Source organism: Nestor notabilis, unplaced genomic scaffold (genome assembly GCF_000696875.1).
Source record: "Nestor notabilis isolate BGI_N333 unplaced genomic scaffold, ASM69687v1 scaffold1524, whole genome shotgun sequence".
NCBI lineage: Eukaryota > Metazoa > Chordata > Aves > Psittaciformes > Psittacidae > Nestor > Nestor notabilis.
The window spans coordinates 160,478-184,372 of NW_009926749.1; the positions used below are offsets into that span (position 1 = coordinate 160,478).

The 23,895-nt window shown below is 41.2% G+C and overlaps 1 protein-coding gene across 1 annotated transcript in view; it reads right to left on the bottom strand.

The window, feature by feature from the left end:
* ALK (anaplastic lymphoma receptor tyrosine kinase) overlaps positions 1 to 23,895 on the bottom strand; it is a gene marked incomplete at its 5' end in the record, with an annotated part of 208,584 nt that overhangs the window by 153,160 nt on the left and 31,529 nt on the right. The window contains one exon of the mRNA XM_010013707.1: positions 8,763 to 8,964. Coding sequence (XP_010012009.1) covers positions 8,763 to 8,964 — 202 coding nt within the window. The remainder of the gene's footprint in view (positions 1 to 8,762; positions 8,965 to 23,895) is intronic.

Below are 23,895 nucleotides of genomic sequence, written 5' to 3' on the forward strand. Positions count from 1 at the left end.
TCCATTCCTGCGGAAAGAAAGCCTGTTCAATACTTTCCTCAACCACTGAAAAGAACCCCAAAACATCCTCCTCTGCCACCTCGGAGATATCAGAATCTAAATAGTTACTTAGCCTTTATTTCCTTCAATTTCCAGCTGAGAATTAGCTTGTAAATTCCTGTTGAATAGATCTTTGATTTCTTTTTTTTTTTTTCTCCCATAAAATCATAGAATCACAGACTGGTTTGGGCTGGAAGGGACTTCAGAGATACACCAATTCCAACCCCCTGCCACGGGCAGGGACACCTTCCTCTAGAGCACATTGCTTCAAGCCCCTGTGTCCAACCTGGCCTTGAACACTGCCAGGGATGGGGCAGCCACAGCTTCTCTGGGCACCCTGTGCCAGCGCCTCAGCACCCTCACAGGGAAGAGTTTCTCCCCACCGTCTAATCTAAGTCTCCCCTCGGTCGGTTTAAATCCGTTCCCTTGCTGCCCGGTCCCTGGCAGTGTTCAAGGCCAGGTTGGACAAGGCTTGGAGCAACTTGTTCTAGTGGAAGATGTCCCTGCCTGTGGTAGGGGCATGGAACTGGATGAGCTTTAAGGTCCCTTCCAACTCCAACCATTCTATGCTTGTGTGACTCTATAACCCTGTGGTGCAAGTCATGAAACAGATCTGAGAGTATTTAAGAGCAATACTGGAGAACCTGTGTTAGAATGCAGAAATAACTGCATTACCACTACACCAACACTCTTAGCAGCTGGATGGTTCAAGGGCGTAATTTCTAAGTCTTGCAAGGGTATCAGCACCTAGCTAATAATTTCTCACTGAATGTGAAGGGAGGAATACTACCTTGTAAATCTTTTATAGTATGTACTATGGCAGGGTAGATTTGCCTTGGATAAGGAGAAGATTCTAAAGCATTAGCAAGGAAAGCCCCAAGGAAATTGCTCCAATGTGGGACAGCCGCAGAGGAGGTTACACTGAACTCCAGAGGTTTTTAAGGTCAAAAATAAGTAGGAGATATAGAAAGCAATTATACCGCAGGCTAGTTACAAAGCTTTGCCAACAGCAGAATGACAGAGAGCTGAGCTTGAGGGGAAGAGAAAAATAACTAGAAACAAGGCTGGCAATATTAATGAGCTATGTTGCCTAGTTTCTGGAACCAAATGTTGAAAGCCTTTTGGCTGTGGGAAAGCATACTTGGATGCTAGATAGCAAAGAATCCTGAAGAGACTGCAATTCTGTATAGCAGAAGGGACACCTAAATGAAGAACGGAAAAGAAAGATGACAAAGCGTGTGTGTGCTTGGGAAGAGGAGCCTGAGTGGCGTGTGTATGTGTGGCAGGTTGTTTGCTTGTTTAGGTTTTAAGAAGCTGAAATTCACCCTGGCTTGACTGCACTGATAGGAGTGCAACATGGACTAGCATCAACATGGGGCTGTAAAGATTAGTTTGGGATGACTGTTAAAAATTGAAGTAGAAGTCTCAGGTAGAGAAGAAAACAAGAGATCTATAAAACATAGGAAACAAGTTAAAGGAATGAAAGAAGAGGGGAGAGGGAGAAATCTAGACTTTGGAAAGTGAGAATAGTTTAACAACCAGAAAAGAGGAGCCTGCTAATAATTCTGAAGGGCACAACATATGAAAGTTTAAAACAACAGATTTTTGTGTCCAGGATTTGGAAATTATAAAAGTTGGATTAGGTTGTTCACAGCATCCTGAAGAAATTGTTTCAGCCATGTAAGAAAATTCACATTAAGGAACCTTTGGTTTCAAAAGAACAAATACCCAAACCAGCCACTTTTATGGGTGCCCCAACTCTGTTACCGTGGTGACTCTGGCACCATTTCCACAGGGTCAGATGTTTCAGCCTCTGGGTTTTCATGCACAGAAGCAGTTCCCAGAGCCTGAGGAGGTCACCAACAGCTGCTGTGCTTATTCGGTAAGCCACAAGTATCCTTGTGCCAATGCACACTGGGCACCCAGCTCACCCTCCTCCACGACAGTGTGTTCAACACTGTGTTAAAAGAGGCAGAAAAGGCTACTCCATTATGCAACCACGAAACCGAATTTTACCCTGAAAAACAAGTTTATTTTTCTTCTACTCTTCCATTCTTTACACATTAAGTAATTTGCTTCAGTAGTAAGCTGAATTTCGATGTTTGACAAAAATTTTCCTCATTTGCTACTTTTATTTCAACTTTAAAATGGCTTTTTTCCCCCCTGTGCTTTCTTATCATTGTAATTGGAAGTAGACCACACAACTTTAGCCTTCCCATTTGCATTTGAATCTGGCAAACATAATAAAAGGCAGCACTACCACCTAATAACTGTCTGATAATATGTATTACAAGACAAGAAAGAGTACTTCCTCTCTCCCCTACTGCTCCAAACTGATTTCAAATCAGTTTGATTGGGCCTGTAATCAACTGCTAAAACCTCCAAAAAGTAATTGCAATTACTCATTACTGAAATTACATTGGTTGGCTTTATTTCATTCAAGAGGTTGTACAATACTGTTTCTTCAAAATATAATATACCACAATACTGAATGTCACTCAAAAGTCAGTTTCTGGAAATATTTATGTATTATTCTTTTTAATAAATAGTTCACTTCCGTGTATGTGTCTGTAAGAAGAAATAAACTGCTACAGTCCAATCTCAACTGACAACACAGTAAATTCTTCTGCTGCAGGTTGAAGCACCTGCTTTGTGTGCTGGGGGTTACATGCAAAAATAAGTCATGCTCTAAAGCAAACCAGTGCTGCATAAAATCTACAGAAAGGATCCAAGAAATAATGTAACACTTCATCAGCAGCAAAACCACTAAGTTGTTTAAAGCACAAGTGTTATTTACCTCTAGTGCTAAAGTAACAACTTCATCTACATAATCTAGCACTCAAGTGGAATGGGAAAACAATCTTTCCACATCTGCAGGCTTCTGTCTATCAGGTTCGTACTGTTTAATAAAGCTTTGAAAGGCTCCATTTCACCTTACACATTCTGAAGGATTTTGACTTAAATCTCCTCACCCACTGAAAACAAACTAGCAATGAACTCCTCAAGGTGCCACAACCAAGAGTGTTAAAGCTTTCTTCAGATCTAGACTTGAGATACTGATAGAAACAAGGTTTTGCAGGTGGATAGGAAAAACTTCTTTCAAATACAAGCATCTGCCACGGAAAGGACTGATTCTTCACAGCTATTAAGGACAGTATCTTTTGAAAAGGAAGGGCGAAAAGAAATATCAACATTATCCACCCCCCATTCCCTTTTTCTTTCTTGGCATTTAATTTGACAGACCGAAAGGGACTGAAAACTGGCTAGTGGATAACAGCACAGGAAAAGAATAAGTGCTAATTTCTATCTAGAACCACTTACGTTTCCTTTCTATAAGTAAGGATTGGTGGTGCCTGGCCACCAAGATGGGAGAGTTTAGTTTCTAATGAATCCATAAATAGAGATTATTTTCCTGGATTACTGGAATTTCACCAATGTATAAACTGAATGACTTAAACTCCTGGTCTAGAATTGTATGAGAGTAAAATGTGCTGTAAAATTTTTGCAACGTATTTTGATGCCTAAAAATGAGTTGAAGCACCCATATGAAGTACCCCAAATACACACAATTTGGTCTTTGTTCTCATGCTGTAGTCCAGGCATGGTCAAAACAAAGGCTTGAACCTAGTAAGGCATTTTTCCAAGGAAGAGAAGGAAAAAAAATGCCAAGCAAATTCATATTACCACCAACGTGAGGAAGGTATTTTTAAGGTTAAAGGGCTCTGAGAAAGTAAATGCCTTCTACTAAGCCCATGGCCTGTGATACAAACTAGTAAAGCTATTGGAAAGGAGAAAAAAGGAGGGAGAAGATTGGGGAAGGAACAAAACTAGTAAAAGAAATAACCTTCAGACTTCAAGCCCAAAGGTCAAATGTGACAGATGCTAGTGGTTCCTTCATATATTCTTCTTGACATCTATCAATGCAATCAATCTCAAGTGAAGCTGTAGATGCCAGAAAGGGAATAGCCTATCACGATTTGCAGTAACCTTCAAAACCAGGTGCTCTTTCTCTGTTGGGAGTGCCCTCTGCAGAAATATACATGTACCTACTAAAGTACTGGCTATATGGAGTAGTAGTATTTTATGACATCCTTGCTCACACATGCATGTTCAGATCTCAGATTTTATTTAAGAGAAACCTCTTAATTCACATGTTTACACATGTGTCTTCAGATGAATTTCAGGTTTCATTAAGGCTCTAGACTAGGCTAGAGGTCCTACTCACAGCTCAAATATCACATACGGCTTGCAAAATCCTTTTATGTGGTTTGTATAGTTATGCTTAAGACACAAGATGTATAGTTCAGTACCAACAATTTGATGCAGGGATTCTACAGTCAAGTAGGAAATGTGGGATAGATGTCAGAAGTGAGCTCAATCCAGCAGGTCAAACCTTATCTTTTGAATCTACATCTGAAAAATGCTGGCATCCTGGTATTCCTGAAAATATCAGGATATTTCCCACCTGCCTTCTTCAGAAAGGCATCAATTACCTTCAGCCATGTGAACAGTGTTACATTATTTTTTGGGGCAAGAACAGGATGACAGAGTTGCTGATGAGGGAGGACTTCAGTGAAAGACCAAACTGAAGTTATGTTGTCATGTGTTATGGGCTTACTAAAAACGTTGGTTTCATATATAGTATATAAACCTGCAACTTAATACTAACAGTGCAGGTAGAGCTGTAGAATAATGGCAATTAAAATGAATAATACTATTTTTGTCTATGGCCAGCTCCAACTTCTCCAAAATGCACAGATCAATAAAAAATAATCCCATATTACAAACTTTGACCCTGTCAACAGGCTTTCCTCTGTGTTTCCCCCACTCTACTAAGCACAGTTATAATCTTGCTAATAAGACCGTATAACAACTTTATAATTATAAATCTAACAGATGGGAAAACAAGAGGTAAAATGAGATCAGTGGCCACAGTGACAGTCTAACAAGCACCCAGAAGTTACCATTTAAATTATGGAAGCAACTGCTTTGATAAATAACCAATATGCTACCTAAACATACTTGCTGCCTCCTCATCTCCAGTAACATAGGAAAAGAAGTACACTAAGTAGCAACAAGAGAGGATTATATATACACCATTGGAGTGGGAAAACAGCCAAAGACAGTTACCCACATCTTGTGGCATTTGAGATAAATCAGAAAGTGCTGTGCTCCCTGGGAGGAATTCTAGCAACTCTTTTTCCATTACAAAGGATCAGCAGCACTGCACCGATTCCCTCCCTGTGTCATTTGCAGGTGCTTGTAAAACTCAACAGAATTGCAAGAGACGCCAGAAGAGATGAACCATATCAAAAACACATCCACAAAGTCAGATCATCTGGAGGCTCTACCATGTAACAAATCTGATTCTAACAGAATACAGTGATGTGTTGTTCCCCATAGAGGAGTCCTACTGATTGCTTAGGAATTAAATTAGAGAAGGTCTAACCCAAAGCGTTCCAAAGCCCATAGATTAAACATACAGAGCAAGATCTTTCTGTTCCTTAAAAAGAAGGTATACAATCCTTTGAACTGAATCCTGTTGAACTGAAAAACAAGGACATAATTATCTTCTGAGTAGTAAGCATTGTAAACATTATGTAGGAAAGTTATTACCGTACTTGGCAATGTTTCTGTATAACACAAAACAAGCATCCCTTTGCCATCCTCTGGTGTTTCATCACTCAAGAACCATTTGCAGCTATCACTTCTGGCATATCCTTCCTGAAGTCTGTTCCATCTGCCCTATCCTGCTGCTATGTAAAGCATCTTAAATTAGTTCGCTTTCTTCCTACATGCAATGGATCAGCTGCAGTGAAATATGTCAAGTAAGAAAATAAAACAAATATGCATCTTCCAGACAACAATCTCTGTAATGGCTATGCCTCATTATGGAATTGGTGCAACTCTAGTCCACAGGCTTGGGCTATTCTTTTGTAGACAGAATGATACCAGAAGACCGAACAGAACACCACTAAGTTCTGCCTTTGAGGCTTTATGCTTGCTGAGTGTCCACTGAAATCACACGTGGTATACTGCTCACAGACACAACAGGGCTGAACCCTGGTAACAAACGAAGAGCGTGCGCTGTGCTGTGTCTACCTGAGGAATGGAGTTTCATAGCTTTACATACATCCTACTTAAAATCAGCTCCAAGCGCTGTCAACCAAAACCTTTCTTGCCTGGTTTCACCCTGAGTGAAATAGTAACACCTGTTGGCATCTACTTTTTTTCTCTTGTAAATGTAGGTGAACTGTGAAGACCTTGTAAGATATTAATATATGTAATTCAGGCAATGCAGTTAAAAGAAGAGTAAAAAGATACTGACAGTGTGCAAAGTTCAAGATTTGAAAAAATCCACCCTGGAATTGAGTTATTGCTGTACCACCCTTCAGGTGCACTTGTTTCAATAAAACATCCTCTTCCTGCTATGAGCTTGATTTGAAGCAATGGCATGGACTCACTCCTGCTCATACAAGTCACTGGGAACTAGGAACTATGCACACAGAATCAGAGAAGTCACTGGTGAAACTTTAAAGTGGTTTTATTTCTAGCACAGGCTCATCACTGGGGAATTCAATTACCTTGTGCCCTGAGCTAAAATTCTTCAAGCATTTTAGCAATCATTTGGTTATAGTATGGTCAAAGAATTCATTACAAAACAATACAATCCTCTGCAATTTCCAAGACAAAATAAAATATTCAAGAGAACAGATTTCCACTGTAGGAAATTCGATTTCATTTAAGAACTTCACTGAATTATTCTTGACTTCTGGTCAGCTATTCTTCCTTCCCATTTAAAGAAAAGAAGGTTTTCACAAAAGTGAGATTTGCACGTTTTGTTATCAGAGCTGGGCTAATCCAGTATTATTGCTCCAAATACTTTGGGGGTAGATACTTCACTATCCCTGTGTGACATTTGTGCAGGCCCAGTATCAGAGCCCTTCTGCATTGCTGTGCTGGGGAAAGAGCTACTACCTCTCACAGTGAAGAGACAAGACCAGAGAGGCGGGAACGTAACCCACAAGTTGCTCCAACTGCACAGTTCTATAGCATGCAGAGTATCAAGGAGTCAGCCATACAAAACCACGAAAGCCACAGACACATCCTTAATACCCTATAAGCCACATAAATGGTGTTGTGGAGCAAGCTACACTTCTTGCAAGTGCATGGGACAGCCAAGCCATAACCAAAATCACCTTCTTTAGAAGCACAGTCCCGTTTTACTGTGGTGACAATCTCCATCTGCCATCTGCAACACACAGCTGAGTAGTTTTATTATCTCCAGCAGATGGCAAAGGTAGGCATTTGTTATCATACTTAAAGTCATCTTTCCCTTCCCTTCAAGGCTCCTTACATTTGGTACTTGCCTGTGCTCCTGGTGAGTTCTGCCTGCCCACAGATCCAAGCTCGAGCTCCTCCATGCAGCACAGTGAAGCATTTTGCACACAGCAGTATTCCCTGCAAGTGCCAAGGAACGGTGGCACTGCCAATGCAGAAGGCACTTCACACGAAGCATGTTTATTAGCTGTGACACAGAGCACAACATTTGCAAGGAGCTAAGGAAGAAGACAGCTGCTGCAGCTCCTCTAATTACCTTTCCCCAGACAGCAACAGGAATTTACAATTTGGATGATGCTACTGGAACTAAGTATGATCTAGATCCACACGCAAGCTCCCCTCCTCACTTTTATAGGCCATGTGTTACATGAGAATTACAACTATTCAAACTGTTCCTATGAATTACGTTATCTCCTGTAAGGTCTTTTTATTGTGCATTCTCCTTTTGCTACTGGAAAATACAGAACTTGCTGCAGACGGTAATCAGATAATCACATCTTGTTACAAGCACGAGCCAGCAGGACTTGCTAGTAGAAACTCTAATCTATCACATCAAAACAAAGAACATGTGAGATGCTAGGTGAGAATTATGCTTCTTAACACACATTTCACAGCAGAAGTGAAATATAAAAGGGAAAAAAACCCCAGTATATAGAACAGGTAGAACCTCACATATATCCCAATTCAATTCTGCATTAGTCCACTACTATAGTATTTACTGTGTTCAGCTCCTGCTGGTTTGCTGGCAACCAAAATTTACAAGAATGCTCAGAAAGTCTGACAAATTAAGACACCATCAACAATTAAGATGAACTGCACAAAGAGGATAAAACATTTCAAACAGTTGTAGCCTTGAAAGATGATTTCAAACAGTTGCACACTTGCAAGATCAAAAGCTTTTCAGTAGTTCTGAGCTGCCTTATTGACAAGACACAGCATTTAAAAAAATCACAAGTGCAAGACAAAACTTAAAACATATGCAGACAGGTGAAACTCAAAGGCTCAGGAGATATTTTAAGGCCAAATGTATACATGGGTAAAGAAGTAGTAAAAAGAAATAGAAGCGAATTAGACAGAAAAGCTTTAAACTTAGGATGAGTATCCACACTACGTTTGTACTTGCAAGCACTGAGAACAGAGATGATGTTGACTTGGAGACTCACTGTTACGTGGATCCACTAGTTTGCTGATGCTTTGTGTAATAAAATAAGCACCAATCTCTAGCTTCTACAATAATTTAGGCACATGCAAGACAAGCATCTACTCAATGTGGTGTCTTGCTCCCCTTTGTAGATGTGCAGCATGCATTTTGTGGCTGTACTGCTACACAGTTGTGATTCTTCTCACTCAAGCTGTGAGTCAAATGAGAAGATGAGACTTACCCATGTTTCTCTGGGCTCTCCACTGATAAGATTTCACTGCTGCTTTCGTCAATGGGAAGGACACGAGCAATATATTCTCCAGTCTGCTGGTAAAACTTAAAAACAGCCACTTGAACTGTGCATTGGTCACTGCTGCTTCTCAGCCAAGGGCTCAGGATGACAGGGCTTGGCCTCTCTGATGCATTGAGAAACAGAAACAAACCTAGAACAGATGAGGCAACAAGAAAGCCTTAAGAACAACGGAAAAACCAAAACAAAACCCTCACAGAGTGCAGATGAATACTTGTAACTTTTATGCAGCAGCTCACTCTGCAACCCTTTCATACCTCCCAGTTAAAGATTATCTTTGTCAACTGGCTTGGAAAGCTTGCCCGTTTTGTATTAACCCCTTTAAGATCTTCCCAGGCAGGCAACATTTCAACTCACCTTTGAATGGTCCAAAACAAAGACTACGTTTAGATTTAACTCCCAGTAGAAAAGGCATGAAATGGGAAAGACCATAAATATTAAGGGCAGGGAAAAGTAGCAAACAGCAACAACAAAACTCAATCAACCAAGAGACTTCCAAAGTTAAGTCCACGCAGGTGATTAAGGAGTTTTAGGTTCGGATTCTTGCTTTCACAAGCTTGTTCTTCCTGCACTTCATCCCCATCTCTAACTTCTCAGGTGCGGTCCAGGCCCAAATATTATGGCCTTGGTTCAGTGGGATCCTGATTTGACAGCTCTAATATGATGGTACTTTATATCTCTTACGCAAATAAAGAGAACAAATTCAATAGCTTTACTCTTGCCCTTCTATAAACAGAGGAGTACAGCATTTTTAAGTCATTAAAGTCAGGATAAAGGCTTGACACAGTTTTATTTCTTCAGCAATTCATTCTAAAGTGTTAATTTTATATGTAACTAATCCACATTACACATTTCATTATTATCCAGTACATTGACTCCCTTAGCCTAATTCTATTTCAATACAATCTGAGGATTATCCACTGGGACAGAGATAATGCATTTTCATCACACCATTGCTCATTTTCAGGTAAGTCAAATTGCTCCCTTTTGGCATCTGACTAATTTACAGTTCATCCATGGAGTAAGCACACTGGGCTGGGTAGTTAGTTGGTAAGTGCAAGGTGCAGTCAGGTAAATGAAAAGGACCAACACCTGAAGCAAGAAAAATTGTGATATCCCACAGATATTAGCAAGACTAGTCAGATGATCAGGACAATGAGATTTCATTTCCTGGAGCCTCCATTAATAACGCCTGTCCATTACTACTTATAACATCCAGATCTGATGAACAGCTTAATTTCATAGAGAGAGAAACTAAGGCTTATCAGGGCTGTAATTTAAACCTCTTTTTAAGCGTGCTGTGCATAAATTTTTGCAGGAGCAGCAGCTTGTTTTTGAAAATACCAAAGTTGAATCTTCAGGGGGATGATCTTCCACATCACTGAGCATGGCTCAGCTGAGATCCAGGGTGTCTCAGAAATCCCATGGCAGGGCCATGAATGGGTCCTGGTCACCTTTACCTTGGTATCTAAGATGTGGACCACAAGGTACAAACCAGCCACTCTGAGCTCCTGTGGTAGTTCACCTCAACCTAAAATGCATCTGATGAGTTGTCCTTTGGCTGTTCCCATTTCTATCCACTGAGCCGAGGGTCAAGAGCTTGGATTGGAATATCTCCCTGTCAGATGCCGGTTTAGAACAGGGGAATTGCACTCATGCTCACAGATGTCCCCTCTGGAAAACTCTGACTTGGCAACTCATCTCAGGTCACACAGAGGGTAATATTGGAAGCGCTAAAATGAACCCTGGATTCCTGCCAACCACATTTCCCCCCCATACACACATTTCACATAAGCAGCATTTTTGACATACTTGTCAAAAAAATCCTGTCTTCCTGACACTGGCATATCTAAAACTACAAAACATTTGTACTGAAAGAAACACACAGAAATACATGAGGTACAGCCTGCTCAGATGTGGAAGTTTGTAAACAGAGGAGTGACATGTAGTCACAGCATTTGGGGTTTTTTAACAATATTCCTTTATGTGAAACAATAGCCTTTAATCCAGTTACTAACAGAATGGTTTGATGAGTTTAAACAAACTCTGTTATTGTCACTGTTACATATACACAGTATTTTTGCTGGTCAGTAAAATAAAAACAAAAACCCAGCCACATGTATCATCCTTCCCTGTCTCCCTCTTCTGTTGCAAACAAAAGAGAATTAGAGCACTAAATCTTGTGGCTTTAATTGTACCATCCCCATAAGAACACTGAAATTTGTGACATGAAGGGGAGCAAAGAGACTTCTGCTGGTGGCAGAAAGACACTAAGCACTGCAATAACCGCTGATGGTAACTTGCCAGGTGCAAGAGCCATTTGCTCATCTTACTGCCTTGCAACAGGGAGTCAGATTTTGAAGTAACAAATAAACAAAGGCAGCTCTCATTCCTTCCTTTCTTGCAGTGGTTCTAAATAAAGACAGCTTCTAAGCGTAGTCCCTCTTATGCTTATGCCCTGACTTAGAGCCAGGTTTGAAATATCAGTGAAGCCTAGTAGTAGACAAGAGCTCATACTTTGCAGTCGTGGCTTATCACCCATCCCATGGCCAGTTCTCCCTACTAAATCACACTGCTAAAAGGAATACAATTGCCATGGTGGGGGCTCCCCCAGTACACCTCCCAGGACATTGGGAGGAACAGCCCCACACTTGCCGCTGTGAGCAGGCTGGGGGAGCAGGAGGAGTTGGGAGGGGATGTGGCTGGGACAGCTGACCCCAACTGACCCAATGGACATCCCATGCCATATGATATGCTCAGCATAGAAAGTTGGGATAAGGCTGGATGTTCAGAGTGACAGTGTTTGTCTTCCCAAGTAATGGTTATATGTGATGGAGCCTGGCTGTCCTGGAGTGGCTGGACACCTGCCTGACCATGAGAAATGGTAAATGAATTCCATGTGTTGATTTGTTTGTGCACAGAGATTTTGCTTTACCCATTAAACTACACTTAACTCACGAGTTTTATCACTTAGTTCCCCATCAGTGCTTAGCTGGTGACTGGGGTTAAATCACGACACCCACAAAGGAATAATTAATGTGTTTAACTAATGTGTCTGAAATGAGAAATTACACATTTTGAACACAAATCCTTATAGTTCTCCCTTCCCTCAAGGGCACAATCTCTCAGTCACTGCTTCCCACTGTTCCATGCAATGGTTTCGCATGGGATCAATATGACCACCACTTCCAGGGTCAGATTAGACACAATTACTTAGAAAGAGCTAAAAGATCACATGGGGATCGATTCCCCAAACACACTGAGGGACAGAAAAATATCGTATCACACCAATGGACTTTCTGGACAAAATTAGAAGCTACCTGTCCACTTGTATGTCCCTCCAGTGAGAGGGAACCCATGTGGCATGCTCTAGCTGACATTACTATGTAGGCCTATCAGATTCAAGCTTCCAGCTGTAATTTCCTTGCACTTTTTTTCTCCTATTAACTCACAGCTCTAATAAGGCTCTTGGGATCTTCCCAGATGAATACCTAGAAAAAGCACCATAGCTTCAAACAAACTCCTACTGCTATTTAGATATCAAGGGATATAAGGAGAGATGAAAAGCCCCTTCACGGTATGTGTCATGTTTTACAGCTCAGGACTCTGAAGGGTCTATTTGCTTGTCACCAGTGAGCCATTTCAGGAGTCTTCGCTGCAGCTTTTGTATTGGAATCTAGCTGCACAGCCCAATGCTGCTATTAAAGAGATGCAGTTAAAATAATGAGATTGTAACTAGGTATGCAGCCACAGACCCTAGCATTTAGCAATTCCTGGGTCCTGAGCTCATACATCATCATTGCATAGAACTATGTGGTTGCAGAGGGAAGAACATTCAGTATTTTGCACCAAATACACCTCTATATTGTATGACAGACACTCTCCTAGATGTTAGTGCTCTGTGGTGTCTCAGAAACTGCTGGGCTAAATGAAAATACTTTATTTTCCACATTCTCAAAATTCCACTTTCACCAAGTGTGGGAGAAACCTATCAATAACACTCAGCTTCTAATGCTTATGCTTAAACACAGGGAATTATTGCAGATGACATAAAAGGAATATTACAAGACAAATTAATATATCCTACATGAAATATTGCTGTTGCTCCTTTGGAAACTTGTTTACAACATTTAACATTCATGTCACAAGAAGGGAAGGATGGCTTATCAGCTTAGTAGTGAGATGTTTTTGAGATGATGAAGACAGCTTCAAGTTGCACTGTTCAGGACTAATGAGATGACAGAGATATTTGTAAACAAGAAAACTGATGCTAATGTACTATGCATGTACAGACGCATTATGAATAAATCACCTGTCCAAAAAAGTTTTAAATGAAGGCGTACAGTGTGGTAAGACTACAAATCAAAATCACACCAGCAACAAAGCCCATCGCTGCAGTCTCTGCCCCAACATCCTTGCCGGATACGGATGCACAAAACATCCAAAACATGCCAGTGAATGCTGAGGGAACCCTGAGATGTTCAGAAGACAGAGCCATCACTTGGTCCTAGGAACTGGGCAAACTCAGTGTCCTTTTGCTAGCCCCTTTAAAAGCTGGTCATCTGATAGCTGCCCAATAGCTTTGAAGGCACTCTGCTACCTGCTTATACCCTAAATCCTTCCTCGTCTGTCTCTGAGTAGACGCAGCACGGAACCAGGTCAGGTTCTTCTGCTAAACCACCTCATGATTCTCAGGGAGGTTAGCGTACGCTATTGCATCTTTTCACCTTCCTGAGGCAGCAGTGTAGGAACGATGGCTGCAGCCCAAAAAGAGGCAGCCTAAGTTACAATGGGAAGTAAGGCTGTCCAGGAAAGTGTTCATTGCAGAAAACAGCAACCAGCTCCTCTGGGACAAACACATGGAGGCAACTCCTTAACTTGCACCTGAGGTTTAAGATTTCCAGCATAAGATGCTCTTGTATACCTGATATCACACAATCAAGTAAGATCCTAAAGACATGACATCAAACAGGACAATGGGACATACAATTCAGTTACAAAGGCAGCATGCATCAGGATTCATGAAGATGGAAGTTCACATTATTTGAAAATAATATTTAGCAACACAGCCAAGCCAGTCATACACAGAGAGCAGCCACCCAGCTACCTGATAGAAATTAAAGCGCCCCCATGCCAATTCAAGCAGATTTCTTCCCTAATAACTAAAGAAAGACCTTAGTTTTGTAATTTCAGCTTACTTTCTTGTAAAGCAAGGCTCAACACACAGCCTGGCTGTCTTAATCTGATCACAGTTATAAAGCAGCAACTTAACAATCCTTTGCAAAACTGATAGATTGTTATTCTGAGCATAAACTCCATCTTCCTACTAAAAGGATTTTATTACCTTTCACGTCCAAGTTCAATACTCTCCCAGATTAAATTAGAGCTGTAAAAACTATTAACAGTCAACGTCTGTTGGGGACTGTACAGTAGAGAAAAAAAATTTAAATCAAGTTTTATGGTCTTTGGAGATGCTGACTGGAAAGAACGTTTCCACCGATATCACAAAACATCCCACAGAGCTGGTCTTTGGAGTGTTCATTTTACACTTAACTCCCAAATTAACTATTCAAGCAAAACTCTTACAGCAGGAGCTCAGGAGCTAGTAAAACTGGGCACTACCTGAGTGACAACATTAAGAAAAGATACTGCTCTACTTTTCCTAGGCTTATTTATATGGCTTTTCTAATTGCCTCATGAAGGCTCTGAAATGTGCTGAATGCTAAGAATGTGAATAGTCTCCAGTGCTGAGTGCGACGTGACTGCATAAGCACCAGAAGATTTGCAACATGCTATACTTGCATCTGACTTAAAATTCATGAAGGGAACGGCCTTTGAATCATTACAAAATTTGGATCTGCACCATTCTTAACAATCTAATTATGGTAATTGGATGAGATCTTCCCTCTTTTGAAGTTGATCAGAGTTCTTGCTATTAGCTTGAATAGGACTAGGATTTCACTGCTAATACCTAGCAGGTACGTGAGCACATTTCTCTAGATGATGTAAGAGCAATTCAGAAGTGCTAATGAATTCATACCTACTCTTGTGGGCATGTAATACATTTCACAAATGGACAAGTTAAGGCAGACATTAAACTACTGCAAACAGCATGTGGCCAAGACTGGCATCAGAGCAGAGATCTGCAAGTCAAAGGTCTTTAAAATTACCTCCTATTCAAGCATTTTTCACTTCCTAAGTACAAAGGGGAAGGCCAATAATCCATCAAAGCAAAATAAAGTCGAATTTTGTCCTCCTACTAAGACATCAGGCAAATTTGATTTGACCCATATGACGTCTCTTAAGTTCAAAGACTTCTCTCCTACAAAACCTTCTCCCTCAAATAACCGGTATTCACTGTGATCCTTAGGAACTGCAGCAGTGCTACAGAAACATAACTTGAAGTTAGAGAAGGCAGGAGTCGTCCCTCTTCTCACACTCCAGTCCCTGAAATTTTCCATATTAATTTGCCTCTTCTCTTAGAGGCAACCCTAAATCCTTACTTGCAGGGGGAGCAGTCTCCCAACAGTGACCTTCACACAGCTCTTTCACAGGTTTTCCTTGTTGCTTCCCTGAACTCTGGTGTAGTGTGTGAGCTGAAGTCTGAAGGAACACTATTAGAAAATGTTATTCCTATTTATCAATTTGAGTTTCAGTAATCCCCAGCACATCCATATGAAAAGCTGAATCCCATCATGCTACTTACTTAAGATAGAAAGCCAATAAAGGATATTTTTCTCAGAAAGTTTTTTGCATCCAGTTTTTTCCACAGGAAGAAGTTGGAGGAAGAAAACAAAAGCTCCAGGTATTGCCTCCTGTAATGGGAGCTAGAGCCAGATGCTCTTACAGCCCAATTCCTAAATGACTCAGCAGTGTTTGCTCCCAGCTGAAAAGCACTGAACTGAAAAAAGTAGTCAGTTAATTAAAAACTTCAAATTCAATGCTGAAATGAAAATCTTTCTGAGAGAATGACAGAAGAGTATTTAAATAATTCAGCCTTGCGCAGCTGATTAACCAATATGCATCTTCTCTTTTGCTGCTGACAGAGGCGAATGGCAGGTTACTTTTGAGATCTCTGCTCTGAGACTAGAGGATGGGAGAATTTTCTGTCATCATGAGCAAGACAGACAGACCTAAAGGGAAAGTTAAGAGGAAGCTGTGAGTGACAATAAGAACAGAGAGGCAGATGCCTATTCAGCACCTCATAGTGTGTGCAGTAGTTAAGGGGAGAGTGTGAAAAGAAGCCTAATGCTTCTAGTTGCCACTTTGTTCTTGAGGGTGCTTATTCGATTGCACTCAGGAGGCCAGAAGCTTAAAAATTAAGTTTGACAATACTCTGACACACAAGTACCTGAACAGAAACATGACCGGGACAGAATGGGTATTGCAACAACTCACAGCTCAGTAACATCAGAAACCACATTAAGCAAGTGGAGAGTGCTGCAAGCTATTCCCCTGAAGAACTACAAAAGCCACAGGAGAAGGCTCATAATTAAATCTAAGTCCTCCTCCTTTTTCGTTCTGTGCCAGGATTAAACTCATCGCATAGGGGCTGCCATTATGTCAGCTTTAAGTGCACAAGAGTCGTAACTCAGAGCATTGGAGAATCATCAAATTGGTCCACAGGTAACATAAATAAGAGAAATCTTGAGGAGATGATGTATTTTAATGTCTCCTACATTTTAATCCATCCTGGTCAGCCTCTCCTCTACACACATACATGTACATACACACACACAGAACCAGGAGACAATTACCTGCCCAACTCTCCCCAGAAGTACTGGGAAAGGCAACAATCGTACCCAGAGCTTGATGAATGCCTGAAAGGATATAGCATCTGTCACCAAATCCCTGCCCACCATGAGGCCCAGCCAGTCTTCCTCCCTCTAGTCTCCATGCTACTTCCATCCCAAATCTGCCTTTCAGCATCAGTTCTGCACTATCAATTCTGCATGCCAGTTTTGTCTGGCAGACCCCTTTCCACTCATCTTGTGCTTTCCTAAGTCATTGTTGCAGGGATGAAAAGGGAGAAGAGTGCCTTGGCACACTAAATACAGGATGGAAAGAAACGCAAATGGTAGAAAGCTTTTGAGGACCACTCTGCTCTTGTGTGAAAACTGCACTGGCTGCTGTTTTTCCTTCTGCTGATTCAAAAAACCCACTTGACATTCATGTGTAAGATACAAGCAAGCTTCACCCACACACCACTCTCCAAGGAGCAACCAAGTGAGGGGGCAACAACCCTCTCCCCTAGGTCTAATAATAGGTTAGAGCTTCTCTGAACATTGACAGACATGCTGAAAAACAATGTGGCAATCAGGGAAAAGAGCTTACACAAAATGACTTTTTCCTGGGCCTGTAGTCCATTTATAAAAAGTGTTCAACACCACAGTTAAACTTCACATTCTGATAGCATTTTATAAACTTAAAACATTGCACAAACTCATTAAACCTGAGGACCCTAAAACTCCCTTTTTCCACTTGGAAAAGACAGCACAGAAGTGAGGGGCTTGGCTCCTTAATGCAATAAAATCAGGTACCACACAGAATTTGTAATTTGAACTGCTCAAATGCCAACAATACTATTTATGATGACAACATTCATGTGAAAGAGATGGTTTCATCTGCTTCTTGCAGTCTGCTCTTTAATTAAAATCTCTACCTAACCTGCCTTCTTCTGAACTGAACCAAAGGATGGTTCAGTTGAAGGCTACATGTCCTGGTGAGATCAGATCCCAATAGTTGACTCCAACTATCTGGCCTAGGTTCTGGCCTCTGGAGGGCCTTTCAACACCAGGAGGGGAACAGCCTGCCCACTGCTGTCACCGTTTTAAAACAGGATCACTGAAACACACAAACTGGAAGGCCCCTTCACAGGTCTCTGTCCAATGCTCTGCTCCAAGCAGGACCATCACAGCTGTCTCTGTTTGTGATAAGTCAGGTCCTCCATAACCTGCAGGTCAGCTTCCGCAGGACTACTCGCGCCACTGCTTCCCAGCCTGGGGGGATGTTGCACCAGCAGACTGTGGTCCAAGGGAAGAGCTTCTCACTTCTGGTGGGTCCACAAAGCTCTTATTAGCCTAAATTTACCAAGTCCCTCTGGAGTGAAGCTCTGCTATTCACTGCATTCAATTCATTCACTGCCATTTCCAAGTCCTCCATCCTACTCTTCTTAGAAAGAAACACTACTGATCCTTTCCAGTTGTAATGGTTTCTCACAGATCTTAGATACCTTATACATTTGGGTGTACCCAAATGTCCCAGGGATTTGAATGCATCCAGCTTCTCTAAGTAGTGCTCTCCCCACCCTGGCTGCCCCTTTCTTGAAACCAATGCTGTTACATGTCAAGGTCTGGGGGCTGTCTTGGTCTGTAAATGCAGAAGAATGTCACTATTTCCACCTTCCCAGTACCACCTGTCACTAGGCTGTGTTGTCATCTCCTTCTAAAAAAGCTTTAAGGTACCAAGGAAGACCAGTGGATAATTTTTAATACTTTTTTCCAAGGCCTAGGAGTGTTACTGAAGGTCAGACCTCTTTGCAGAGAACACCTTTGAAAGCCACTGCACAAAAGACACCAAGAAAATGAGGGAAAAGAGCTGGCAGCTATGAATGGACAGGCAGTGACAATGGCACGCAAGGAAACAAAGAGGAGCTTCAGTCATGTCAAGAGTGACAATTAAAGCACACGTATCTCAATATTTCCACTATAAGACCAAGCCATAATTCCTGTGCCTAGTCTCTTCTCTTCAGTTTGCTATTCTTCTTGTGATTGCACTGTGATTCACTTTGAAATTACATTTCTGCTGAGGAAAAGTCATTTCTTCTTTGCTTATTCTGCAAACTACCTATCACTCTTTCGGGCTCTGAATACAATGAGCTGACTGTAATAATAAGGCCACTGCTTTTTCCAGCACAGACAACCAAGCTCTTCACTCTTCTTGCAGGCAAATATCCATGGGGCTTCAATATGGGTTTCACATGAGTACACACTGTAGAAGTTCAAGTTCTCAGTGAACATTATGGATAAAAGTGCAGCTCTTCTCTCCAAAAAGAAAAACCACAGCCACCAGGATCTGAAGAGGATCATGCCAACCATGTCACAGGTTGTAATTCTACCTTCAGTGGGGCTTTTAAATCAATCCTCAAGAGACGTTTATCTTAAAAAAGTAAGAACTTTGGACAGTAAAGCCTAGCCGTAACGGAGAAATTGTACACGCAACTCAGTTAAACAGCACTAACCATTATACACCATAGGAGTTTTCTTCATGGGACAGTCAGAAAAGAACACTTACATGTCTCTGAAATGTCATGACAGCCCCATCACAACCAAGGATTTCTGCCTCAAAATCAAACTGAGAAAGTCACATACATTATTGCTGGAAGGCATTTCTGCAAAATGGTACAAGGCTCTTCTGACCAACTATATTCACTTTTACAGTCTTACTGAAGCTATCTAATGAGAGAGAAAAAAAAATCAAATAGTCAGACTTAACATTCTGTTGGCATCCTGAACAAATTACCTTTAGCTCACTGACATTCTAATTTTCCAGAAAGAGGCATAGTTATGCTAAGAAGGTTATGACTTGTGTATCTATCTTGGTTACAATTATTCCATCCCCTTTTCACTTCCTTAAGTTACAGCATAAATGAGAAATTCCATTCTATTTGTTTTCTCTTGGCTGTAAACTGAGAGAACCACTGTCTCATTAAAAGACTATCTCCCTACTCTAGTTTTAGCCTAGAGATAAGAGAACAAGGACTGCATGGCAGGGTGAATTGGAAATGGATTGTGGCTCATAACATGGGTTTTACACAGCCCAGGACAGCACTCGAGTTTAGGAGCTGGCTCTGCCTGACAGAGTGATTCCAGCTAATGGTTTCAGTGAGTCCTCATCTCAAAGCCATTACCATTAGCAGTACTGAAGCGAGACATTTTGGTGAGGTGGTGTGAAACCCATGTAGTTCCTGTACTGCAGATACACAGTGGATTTTGACCTCAGTGCTATCTCATTCTGTCTGCACTAAGCCCTAAATGCCTCCCAGCACTTACCCCTATGGAGCAAAATCACAGTGAATGTTGCTTTTGAAATGAGCAGGTACCTCAGATAGCAAGCGCAAGAGGTACAGAAGTGATCAAGGGGCACAAAGAGATCTGGCCTGTCACTGGGGACAGCTTACCTTAACTATCTCTGCCCTCAACTTTTCACTCTGACAACAGACGAGTTACCTGCTAGTGAAGCACTAGCTTTAGTGAGGTGAAGCACACCTCATTTCACAAACTGGTTTACCCATTATGGTTTAGATGAAAGCCAAAAGTAAGCAGAGTGAATTTAAGTTACTTCTGGAAAACCACCCATGTTGTCTTTAAATTCACAAAGGTCACTGATGTTCTACAGAGCAACAAGGCAAGATGCTTAAGACTTAGTTTTAATAAGGCTGCTTCTAAAAACCTGCACTGTAAATCATCATTTTATTAAGAAAGGAAAGATCTTACCTATTAATCCACTTCTACACCATTCACATAATTTGCCTACATCCTGCATTTCACCTGCAGGTCAGTTTTCTTTGCATGACTATACTGCCTCCCTTTCCTAATTGCAAGCACTAGCACAAGGCTGCCAAAACTTGTGGCAAGGGATAAGTTATTTAAACTCAGACAAGATTCTGCTTTCTTGGACTTCAAACAAAACCTTATGACCACCTGTCAAACGATCCAAGGTTCAATAAACCCATGTTTATTTTAAAGCTTTGCTTCTGGCCTTAAATCAGTCTGGCAGCCTTCTTTTAAGGACAGAATATAAACTCCCTCAGGAATAAGTTAGTGGAGGCAGCACACATGTAAGCTCTAATACAACACTGAAGAGCAAACAGAGTTCTCCTATTTCTTGTGACCTGCAGCTGCACAGGATTTACTGCTATGGCTTTTCAATAACCCAAGTCCTACACAGAGCCAATGTGCCAATGGGCTCTATGAAGGCCTTGGCAGAGACTTCACAAAGGTTACAGGAGATACCCAAGCTTCACTGAATAACTCTTCTGCTCTCTCTTTTCCTTTTAGATGAAAGCAAATATTGCAAGGTCATATGCACTAGAAATACACTGCTGACAGCACACCACTATGGAGGCACTAATAAGCCCACAGGTATTTGTGCACATATGTCATATTTGACAGCATGCACTTTTACAGTTCCTGCAGGCAGCATTTTTCATCCTAACTGGCAAGGTTTTAATGGCTTTTATTAAACAGGTTTTTTTAGAAGAAGCGAATAACATGGTTTTTCTGTTCATTACAAATGCAGAACTGATCCTGAAGGGAACACTGCAGAGACTTTCAGACCAAGGAGGCTTTCAAACCATTTCTATCTTTGAAGATGAGCTATCAAGGTACTTTCTTTATTTAAGTCTCAGTATGGCTGTAGCTCTTGTTCTAGATAGAGTTGGTAGGTTTTCCCTTTAGGACAGATGTGTTAAAAGAAACAAATAACTGCTGAAACAGCAAAAAAGCTGCCTTCAACACTGAACAACTGCCACCCAACATGACTTGCATCAAGTGAAAATGTACAGTTGCTATTTTCAGCTCTTGGTATTCTTGTAGAAAAATTAATGGGAACTTTTTACACAGGGAGATGGAGATAAGAACAACGCTGGTGAGGTGCATGACACCAGCACGCTCCCTTCAGGGCTATAATTCAGGGTTCAAGCACAGACAGATGAGATGGGAAATCTTAGGACGTTTGTGGTTTGAGATACCTGATATTCAAAGCCTCTGCACCTCAAAGCTAAGCACCTCTAATACATGACAGTCAAAAACATCAGCCCTGGCTCGGAGTGACCACCTCTTGCTATCCTATGGGCACTGGCAACTTCTGCAACCAAACTTGCACTGGCAACTGCAACCAAACAGAACATTAATATATGTGTCAGTAAATCTTCATTCATTTTAAAATCTGCATAGAAAACAGTATTAAGGCCAGTATGAGCACTGGGCCTCATACTTAGGAAGTTCAAATAAAATTATTCCAACAGTTCTTTTTGCAGTGGCCCTTACCTGGGATCACTTTTTAGCCTTCTGTTTCAAAGACAAAGGCCTTCACACCCTGTAGAGACTCTAAGGACAGTTTCTGAGGTCAAGTTTGAAGTGTAACAGTAAGCTTTCTCTACTGCTTCAGGAACAAAACTTGTCTGGTGAACGTGAGAGACATTATCTGCAAGAATATCAACGTTTGCAAGCAAACTAATGAAAATCCACAAACTCTTCCAGGGTCACCCTGAAGCAATTGAATGGTTTGGGTTGGAAGGGACCTCAAAGCTCATCCAGTTCCAATTCTCTGCCATGGGCAGGGACACCTTCCACTAGAGCAGGTTGCTCCAAGTCCCGTCCAATCTGGCCTTGAACATGTCCTTCCTCTCTTAATAATACGGTGGTTTACAGTACAGGTTTTTAGAAGCAGCCTTATTAAAACTGGATGGGGCAGCCACAGTCAGTGCCTCACCACCCTCGCACAGAAGCATTTCTTCCTTGTATCTAATCTAAATCTCCCCTCTGTCAGTTTAAAGCCATTCCCCTTGTCCTGTCACTACATGCTCTTGTCAAAAGTCACTCTCCACATTTCCTGTAGGCCCTCTTTAAGTACTGGAAGGCTGCTCTAATGTCTTCCTGGAGCCTGATTATGAATCATGTTGCATATATTCTTTTATTCCTTAAAATATTGTATCAGCTTGACCACTTTTGAAGGCTTCAAATACAAACTGCAGAATGCCTTTAAGTGGAGGAATAGCTTCCTTTATTTGAACCAGCAGACACCTCGAACTTGGCAGTCATTTCATATCACCACACAGCCCACAGAGCTAAGAAAATGTTCTCTTGGTACAGCTAGATGGAAATCAGATGACACGTTGTATTACAGTAAAGCGTCAACTTTGTACTAAACAAAGCATACAAGATCCAAACCACACCAAACAAGGTGCTGAGGAATGATATACAAAACCATAAAAGACAACCTTCATGGTCCTATATAGTTCAGTCTGCAGTCCTCAAAATTAAGAGGGCAATATACAGCAAACTTGATTTGATGCTATTGCTGGAAATACTAAAGGGCGTTCAAGGGTTTGACATCAGCCTGCTATTTGGAGGTTGTAATACCTTGTGTGGGGGAGACAGAGGCTGATGAAGGATCACTGTTCGTGAACACCTGGAATATAAACCATTCTGAAATATAACAGCACTCAAAAGAATCAAAATATTTCATATTTTCTAGGGAACATAAACACTGGGTAAAGCTAGCACCACCTACACTGCAGCATACAGAATAATCTCAGGTTTATGGAAATAACAGTGACAATTTGTTCCTTGGCCTCTAGACTTCCAGCAGGGCTATCAATTTATGATGGAAGGTTTCTGTCATGTGGATACTTACTCAGTTGGAAACTGAGTTGCAGCTGCTGTTTATTTCGTGTAGATCATCCTAAAACCTTCACAGCTGGTAAATTCTGGCCTTTATAATTCAGCTACTTTTAATGTAGTACCTTTCCTCCCCAGCCAGCTGCTTCAAACAAGAAAAAAGTCACATCAGATCTGTCTTTCTGTTTTGTCAGTGATGCACTAGCTCACAGGAGCTGACACCTTCAACTTCACAGTTACTATTTCAGACAGATTAGGAAGATCCCTCCTGCCTTATCACTCAGCATATCAGGTGAGACTTAACAGGTTCTCAATTGCAAGAGAATTGTTGGGCTTAGGGGAGGGGGAAAAACCCCACAACGCTAATGTCCTATCATAGTTCCTTAGTATCAGTGTCCACTTAAAACTAAAACCTTTACACAGCAAGAAAATAAAGACACATTTATCTCACCTTTCTCCTTCTACAGTTAGCAAATTAACCTACTTCTTTCCTGAATAAAATCTATCTTAATCTTCTATAAGCAAAGGAACTATTCCATCATTTTCCTCTCCCTCTTTTGAGCATGTACTTTCACATACAAAGTACCAAGCCTACTAACTACACCACCACTCAGTGTTCAGGAAAGAACAATGAAGATCACCAAATACAGGGATCTTGTGTG